This window comes from Chrysoperla carnea, chromosome 1 (genome assembly GCF_905475395.1).
Source record: "Chrysoperla carnea chromosome 1, inChrCarn1.1, whole genome shotgun sequence".
NCBI classification, from domain to species: Eukaryota; Metazoa; Arthropoda; class Insecta; order Neuroptera; family Chrysopidae; genus Chrysoperla; species Chrysoperla carnea.
In genome coordinates this window covers 90937634-90947425 of record NC_058337.1, presented here as the reverse complement: position 1 = coordinate 90947425, position 9792 = coordinate 90937634, and the positions used below count along the sequence as shown (strand labels likewise).

The following is a 9792-nucleotide window of genomic DNA, read 5'->3' as shown; positions in this document are numbered from 1 at the left end:
TATGGAAGTAATTATTTTATCAATATATTGATGTTCATTATTTACTTTAGTTATAACATAAAACATTAAGCACTTAAATAACAAAAGACAGTATGTTAAATATTTATTTATTTTCTAATAACTAATAGGGACATTATTTACAAAATAGAAAAATAAAAAATGTAAGCATACGTAAGGCAACGTCAAAAAGTTTAAGGAGAGGGTTTCACTTTAAATATTTATATTTTCATATAAATAAATTCAGTAATTATATTAAAGTTAATTCACGATTGTAATTAAATAACAATTACAATAACGATAAAATTGAAGACAAAAAAAGTTTAAGTTAATGTGGTGATTAGATTGATTATTGTTGTGGGTGCGATTATTTGTTATTAAAAATGAAATTGGTGCGTTCAAATTTTTGATATATTTGTGTAATTGTTCCTAAATATAAGTAGTGTAATTAATACAGGCTTTCTATAATTTAATCTAAGGGTCATTTCTAAAAGCTTGTCAGTTACATTTATACTCATTTCTTGCAAGCGCAATTGTGTATAGCTTGAAACAAATGATTGAATATTCGATTTTAAAAGTAGTTTTAATTCGTATTTATTAATTCTTGTAGTGCTTGAAAAGTTACTATAATTGATCAAAGAGCTAAAAATATCTTCACCACAAACAATTAACATATAATTGCTTATCTCGATGCAGTTTTAAAGAAATGAAAAGAAGAAACGCTTGTAAATTTGATTTTGCATAATTATAATAAGATGATTTCCTCGCAGGCTGTTGGACAGGATGGTCCAAATGAAAAAGTTTGTTTTTTTTGAGTCAAAATTAAAGATGTGATTATTTTTAATCCAAATATATTGCGAGTCTTTAAAAAAACTAAAAATAAGTTTTTCTTACCTGTAAAAACATCGGGAAATTCAGTTTTTAACCGTAGTTCTAGTTTCAAATTTATGCTAATCTATCTTTTCGATTTTCGTATTTTTCGACGCGTTTTACTATGTCTGCATTATATGTTAAACGACGAAGTCATGGACAACAAAATGCCTTAGAAAATGGAAACAAGATCGCAACTTTAAACAAAAAACATTTCACAGTTGTATCTTCTTCGTTGTCGCCTTACATAATTGTTCTTGGAAATCTGAGAAAAGGTTCAAAGGTTCCTTCGAGGTTCATTCCGTAATCCATGATTGACTTTCCGAGAAAATAGTAACAAGCCATTCGTTATATCTTAATTTTTTGGCAACTGAAATTTATTGAAAATCTATAAATTGTACTTCAGGTACTTCTAAGTTTTGAAAATTACTGCTTATATTTATAATTATGGACCATCTTGTATTAAAGATTTGTCTTGTCGGTCAATTTTAAAAGTTGACTTGTATAGTTTAGCTTATCTTACTCAACTTTGCGAAGAATCTTATCGGTAGATTTGAACAATGAATTATCATTACTTGAATATACGGAAATCAAATTCATATTTGCATAATACATCGAAGAAAAATTATCACTTTATTAAAATCAGTATAACACAATACGATGTCAGTTTCTACCTGCTTGTTTAAAATATCATTCGCAACGCTTTGAATGATTGCTTTAAAAATAAGTGTATATTCTTCTTCAGCTATGTACACGGTAACATATTAAATAAAAAATAATTTACACATAAATGTCGCTACATTAGACTTCTGCCCTTTCAATCTTAAAATAAATAATGATTTAAAAAACACGACTTTTTAACTAGCTGCACGCCCCAAAAGCACTCCAAAAGCAAAAAAATCTACTGTCCTTCATCCAAGAAGTGGAGGAACTCTTTTTGGAGAACTCTCTATTTTTCACTATAAATACTGCACTTTTAAAACATTCTACAGTGTTGTTCAGTAAGATTGTCCACTCATATGTATTTGAATATATTGGATTAACACACTGATGCCAGTGAATAGTAGTTATATGTAAGTGGTAACCTTGCGGAACAACCCTGTATATTCTTGTATGTTAAGCAGAAGAAAAATTTTATTATAGCATCGTAGTGGGTAAAATAACTTGTCCACGTATAAATACCTATTTTTCAATCCGAGCTATATCAACGTGGATAAAACAATTAAATGCAAGCGTGTGATGAGCAATGGTGATCTTAAACATCACAATCACATCGATATGAGCGATTGATGTAAGAATAACTAGATTTTTATTCTTTTAAAATACTTAAAAGTTTAAACATAAATTATTATAAATACACAAAACATAGAACTGTTAACTTTAAATGAATAATTGCGACCATATTTGTATGAATATACTTACCATATTTGTATTCAAACATAAAATTATTACCAATTTAAATTTAAGAAAATAAAATTGAAATAAATTAAACAAATATACAAAAATACAATCAATATAATTGATCAAAATTTCATCCCGGAAAGAAAGTTATCCATTTTAGTCCAGAATAAATCTTTGCGTATTTTTTCTCTTGTAGATTATATTTTTGAACTGACAATCAATATTTATCTAATTAAATTATTCGTAATAAATTTTATAGTTCTTTACTGTTAGGTACGATATGATTGTTGAAGATTGCACGATTTTATATTTTTTTCCAATTATAATTAGGAATCGTTATATAATAAATATTTAGTGAAATTTATTCTGCTTTACTTTATAAAGGTTGTTTTTAAACGAAAGTATATCATTAATTATATTAATTTGATAACATTTCTATATAAAGACTGTAGAATAAATAATGAAAAGGCGTGTCCTCAGAAACTTTTAAGTTTTTCTATCTTTTCGCCACAAATGTATGTATTATTTAGGACATACATCTAATGAAAATTTTCTTAAAAAATGGAAAGACTTTTTTTAAAATGTAAGTTTCAATTCAATTGGATTCCCTTTATTTGTCAATATGTTTTAGCGTTGCAATCCGCTTTAAATAAAGACAGCAACTACTCCAATATACCTGTAGACATACATATTAAATCTCGAACCATTTTGGTTTCGAAAAAGCAGTCTATTATTTACATTAATAAACAAAGAAAACAAACATACATAATAAATAAATAAGTTAATGTTGACAAACAAAACAAAGATAAAATTAGTAGAGTTGATTAAAAAAAAAAACTATACCTTGTGCCTAGAAAACGTATAGCTAGTTAAGGACTGGTATTAATGGATTAAGAAGCACACTAGTTTGGAGAAGCATTCTTTTAGTAGTGTTGGTAGAAGCCACTTAAGGTCTTAACTGTTGACAGCGCCTACCTCATCATTTCCTAGTACAGAAGGCCCTCTTTGTTCGCGGTTAAGTTTCCGAATTAAGTATTATCAAAACTCATTAGGTTCATTCATGTTTAATTCATTATTATTAAAAATTGTAATCGAATTATGATTTTCAAACTAGTAATAAAAACTAGATATCAAAAAACGGTGGACTAATGCTATTAATATCGGCTCCAGAAATAACTGATTTTCATTAATTTTGAATAATTTTTATTTTATTTTAATTTAGTCAACCGTTTTTAATTGCATGAATTAGGTACCCGAATCGAACTTTAACATAAGTATATATGCTAGCTGTGTTTATCATTATTTTTATTTTACATGCACAAATATTATTCATACGTGAAAATAATGATTACCCATAGTTTATACGATGGGATCTTTTATCTCAAATGTCGCGTAAACTGTTCATCGACACTTTTCATCAGCAAACAAAAAATTATCTTATACCAATTAGCCCGAAAGCAATTTCCTATAAGAATTCTGCTAGATCCTTTGCGAGATAAATAACTCTGATGGTTCTAAGTTGCTTAGATAACTGGTTGATTTGAAATTGACCTTCAGTTAGTTTTCGTTTTTCAAAATGCGTGGCCATTGATCTTTTATTTCAACTTATTCAATGCCTTCTATTTTTTTTTTTTTAATTTAAATCAAAGTTATGATATTTAACTTGTCATATCGTACAGCGTATAATTAAAGTGAAATATGATTGTCATGTTTTAAGGCACCTGACGTTATTTCAAGGGCAATAAACATATTAAGTACGCAATTTTTTTTTTAATTTCGTAGCTTAACTACTTGAAATTAGCATAAAATATGAATTTAGATAGATTTATTATTAGTCACAATTTGTAAGGTTTCTAGCATTTACCGCGGTTTAACGTTATAATTATTTATCTTGTTATAATTAACGAAGCTTGTACAAATTAATTATGACATTTAGAATTTTGATAAAAACAAGGAAGTCTATATTAATCTCTTGAATATGGGAGATATGGGAGATATGGGAGACTTCATCTCCCTTTTTGTTTTACATTCCTAACTCTCTAAATTTAACTTCCTCAGATTGTGTAAATTTGTTGATAATAACAGATTGAATTAACTTCGTGAAGGGTTCAACCTATATCCACATTTCCATCAATTTTTGAAGCCTTTTTTCAAAAATAAAATGTATGTTTAGCCAGTAAAATCTGGTCAGTATTCCAACTACAGAAACTATTGATATTGACATTTTAATTCACTGTAAATCAGGTGTACTAATTCTTCTGTAAATATTAAGTATCCCCATTCTCCTCTAAGTCAGCATCGAAAAACAAACAAAATAGTATTCTCAAAAAAAAAAAAATTATCATGGTAATTTTAGGAAGATAATATTTAAAAAGATAGTTATTATGTGATGACAGCTAAGGTCAATTTAATGAACCAAAATATTAATAATGATAAATGCTAAACTCATTATTTGAACATATTAGTTTTATTAAATTCGTACAGTAGTATTCCATTTTTTTTTCTTTCTAGTAATGAGACACCAGTACCAGAAACTTGAACATTAAAATTAGCTTAGATACCATTAATTAACAGTGAGTAATTGCAAGTTTGAAACATGCCCACTGTAGTTTTAATGAGTATCAACCTGCAAAAGATATTTGCACTAATTTAAAGAAATTTCTTGCTTTAATTCAAAGCTGTAAATATTTGCTGTAAATATTAAGGATCTTTCTCGAAGCTAAGCAAACGGCTTTACTTTGTCTAAAAAGTAGGAACAAAGAATGCTCAACGGTTAAAATGAGAAGATGTATTACAAATAATTATTTACCGAATTTTATTCCAATGCACTTCTTTTCTCTTTTGGATACAAAAAAGCGAACCTAAACGAATTGTTGGAAATTGATGCAGTTTTTAAAGAATAAACTATTTGATAAAATAACAATTGGTAATTATTGCAAACAAGTGGACGTTAATTAATTCTATGTTACCATTAATAATATTTATTGATTTTAATCACAGCTATAAATATGCCCTTAAAGTCAAAGTACATATACTGATATTATAATATTATGTAATGCATGTAGATTTGTTTTATAAATTATATTGTATATTGTCAAAATGTATTTCTCTCACGGAACTAAATTATAAGACTATTCAATTTATAACCAATCAAATTAGTCACAATAATTATTCAAACATAATATTTTATGTAACTCAACTGTTTCAATATATTTGCGAATAATATATCAAAATTAATCAATTAAAGAGTGGTCTCTAAAAAGGTTTCATTATTGCATGGTTTGGTAGAAAATCATTATTCTATAAATTTTCACATCTTGACAATCAATTAAACAAAACATCAGACCTATCTGACTTTATAAAAGGCAGGACATATTTAGAAAATAAAAATTACTATTTTTCTAATGCATGCATGTTTATTGACATTGTTGTTTAATTTCTTCTAAATAGTTTTTTGATACCTAAAATTAATAAATCGTTAAAATTTTTGTCCACCCTCACAGAAAGTTGAGAGCATTACTCGAGAATCTTCTGTTGATAAAGTTGGATCAAATTATTAACAGAATAAGTGTTTAGAATTTTGTACGTTCATTCGCATATTAGCGAATTAACGAAGGAAATTGCGCTACTGCTTTTGTACTGATGATGAAATTTTGTAAAAGTTTCTTCAAATGTTCAAAAATCTTTCCTAATAGATCAAAAATGATCATCGTTAAAATTCATATATAGATATCCCTGTCTAGCGATTTGAATAAAATTTGGTATCAAGAAGGGTTTTGTTATTTGAAAGTTCAAGTTCGTAAACAAGAAAATCGCCAAATAAAATAGAGGTCACCCTCACCTCGAGGACAAAATTTTGAATTTTTTTCAAAATCAATGTTTTTAAAATTTTTGATCAGTTTTAAGCAAAAGAGTATTTTTTCTTTAGACGCTTAGTTTTAGAAATAAAAACTCTTGACAAACTAAAAATGCTATATTCGATTTTAAGAAAAATGTGTCATTTTTCAGTATCTGAGAAAATTTTTTATGTGTGAAGTGTCATCAAATCTTGTTTTATTCACACTTTTCGTTAGCCATTCTGTATTTATCCATAGAAGTACGACATATTTAACATTAATATTATTTACATGATCATCATAAATATGTTAAAAATATGAATAACAATATCTATGTATTTTTTTTGCTTCAAGAATAGTACCGCAAGTCCACAATATTTTTGAAAGAAGAAATATGACTAACCATAATAATAATAATTATTATTATAGATATAACTTTAATAAAAACAATAAAACGTGATATTTAGTTTTTATAACATATTATTAATAAGGTATACAAATAAATGATATTGTTGTTTGGGCGATGTCAGATACCCAATGTCTGTGAAGTGCTGAGAAGTTTGGCATTGATTGAAGTTACCATGAGTTTGGAATACCTGACACAAATAAGACTTGATTTTAGTCAAAACAATTTTTAATCACGATTCTTAATTAGATCTGATATCAGTTCTATATTATAAAGAAAAATAATTTACGAATTTAAGTTTTTCATACATTTCTTACAATAATAATTGAAATAATTGTTTTTTTTTTATATGAATGTTGGTAATAAAGAATGTTTTTCTAATTTGTTACTATATATTGTTTTGCTTTTAATTTATGGGGAATAAATTGACGATTTATCTCAATACTGTTAGACTGTATTAAAGACAAAAATAAAAACTTTCAGACTTATAGACAATGACTCAAATTCTGTGTCTTTTGTACAAGAATGGTGGGTGTTAGCCGGCTGAATTTTATAATTACTGAAATGAAAGTGGTAGTTATACAGCTTGCCGCTGCTTAATCGTAAGAAAATTTATCCAACTTGTTTCAGGAAAATTTGATCTTAAGTATTTTCGAACAGTCAGTAACGAAAGTCAGCAAATCATATTTTTGACTATTCAAAACAGCAACCGCTGTATCGCTGCCAAATTTAGCCTGCATAGCTATTAGGAACCGCCCAAAAAATATTGTAGGACTTTTTTGAATTACTGATTTGAAACAAATTTGTGATAGCATCTCCTCGACGAATTGATGTAGAAAATGATCTTTTATATGAAGATATTGATTTCAACGGGTTTTCAGTTTCTTTTATAAGTATTTTCTTGCAAATATTTTTAATGAATTATTTAAAAAAAAGTTTGGTATGTTCTTAGAACGACCAAACATCGCAGGGTCGAAGGTGTTTTATTCTATTAATATTTGTTTATTTATATAATTATATCAATATATTTTAAGCATGTACTATTATGCAAGTATAACATATCTTTACTAAATACACAATTTTTGTGGATGCATACATACATTTTCGAAATTTGCAATAGAGTATAAAATGATATTTGTGATTTTCTAGTTTACGAAATTACATTCAAAAACTTTGTATTGGCTGACTGTAGAACGGGTAACGTGAATAGATTGTTATATTAGATATTAATCTGTTTTAACACGCCGAAATATGTAATAAAAAAAATTATTCCCACGACTTGACCAACCTAAAATATTTTTACCCTGTATGTCATTCGATTTTTTAATTATTTTATTTGAGTAAATTCGAAATTTTAACCCGGCAATATACCTATCTAGTTCATTTGGCTAATTTTATCTAATATTTTCTTTTACTTAGGAAGATTACTAGCCGTAATAAAGCAAATGAATTTTCATGCTTTTGACTAACGAACGCAATATTTATTTTACACAATATCGAAATTTATTGGTTTGTGATTATGATAAATTTTTATAACCTTAAGAAATCTTTATATTGAATGTTAAAAAGTAACTGGACCACTAGATAAGTCTCCAGAAAAGCTTTTTTTAAAGTGTCAAAAAAATTATCAAGCATTCAATGTGCTTCTTTTGGTGATCTTGAAATGAGCTAGAAATATCTAGTGGAGGTCAACATTTAATTTCTATTTAATTTGTGTTACCATTTGTTTGCTGATGAAAATTTTTTTCTTTTTTTTTTTTTGTAAAATGTAAAATGTTAACAAATATCCCTGTAAGCCAAAAAAATACGGTCAAGGCTACTTTTAATTAGAATACCAAAACTTCGAAAACCTGCGAACGTCATTTTTATTGATATTTCACAAATAATCATCACCACCGTATATTAACAGATGATCGTAATTTTGATTATCAACTTGTATATATGCAATAAAAGTTAACGAAAAGAGACAGACAATTCAGCTGCTCATATTCTTTAAGCCTTTGACTCATGGCGAAAATTTAAAAAAAAATTTTCTCATGGTACTTTTACTAGGGTAGTCTTTTTCTCACACATTTTTCTAGGCAACTCATTGCAGGTATATTGGTTAACCTTTTATATTTCAAAAAAAAGTAACTTTCATTCGGTGAGCAGATAGGTGAAGGTCGATCCTAATTCAGATCTTAGACTTCATGTTATAACCAAAATACCTTAGAAATACAGTCCGATAAGAATACATGTTAAAATTCATTTACTTATTTCGTTTCAGATAATTTTGTCCATTTTCTTCGTTTGTACTATAACGACTATTCTTTGTCGACCAGCTGATGAGCCAATTGCAATTCTGAAATCAGAAACTGAAGGTGTCAATGCTGATGGGTCTTATCGTTTTGCATACGAAACTGCTAACGATATAGCTGTTGAAGAATCAGGTATTTAGTGCCCGTTTTATTTTTAACATTATAAAAGGAAGGAAATTCCTAATATCTTAATTTTTTCAGGGATACTCAAGAATCCAGGAACAGATGCAGAAACACTAGAAGTAACTGGAAAATTTAGTTATAAATTAAGTGATGGTACACCCATTGAACTTACGTATATAGCAAATGAAGGTGGATTCCAGCCATCTGGAGCTCACCTACCACAGCCCCCACCAATTCCCGATGCAATTCAACGTGCATTAGATTATATTGCAAGTCAACCACAAAAAGCAGAAGGCTCTGCACCAAAGCCGTTCTTTGCGAAACCAAAATAAGTTCAGTGGTATTCATCAGATTTAAAATAACAGGCAATTGTTTGTGAAATGACATGATAATTTCATCTTTTCGTTGATTACTTTCATCTTCGAACCTTAATTATACATATTCTTATGATTGGCTTTTAAAAATTTCATTGACGTATTCTTGAAAAGCATGTGTTAGATATGCACTGAAATAAAATGATAAATTATACTCCCTCTCTCCAAAAAAAAGCTGAAACGCTGTATATATTTTAATGTAATATAAATCGTATTTCATTTTGTAATAAATGATGAAAAATTGTTATGTTTAGTATTGTCTTTGAATCCAATGAAACCAAATTTTATATTCACACAAATTATATTTTTACATGACGACCATTCACTGTATACAACCACTTACTTGACACGCAGTGAAGACCTCGGGGTGAATCTAGCTTTTTATGAGAATAAGAGTATAAAAAGACTTTCTATTATAATATACTTCAGATAGTCGCATTGCCGTAATAATTGTCCCACGGGAATATACTATCGGGATAAAAAGCTAT

General features: G+C 27.7%; 1 protein-coding gene across 1 annotated transcript; it reads left to right on the top strand.

The window, feature by feature from the left end:
- The first annotated feature begins 256 nt into the window (after positions 1 to 256).
- Positions 257 to 9477, top strand: LOC123305136 (endocuticle structural glycoprotein SgAbd-8-like). The gene is made up of 3 exons (XM_044886762.1): positions 257 to 389; positions 8777 to 8939; positions 9009 to 9477. The coding sequence occupies exons 1-3, from the start codon at positions 381 to 383 to the stop codon at positions 9260 to 9262; spliced, it is 426 nt and encodes a 141-aa protein (XP_044742697.1). The 5' UTR covers positions 257 to 380; the 3' UTR covers positions 9263 to 9477.
- Positions 9478 to 9792: the final 315 nt, after the last annotated feature.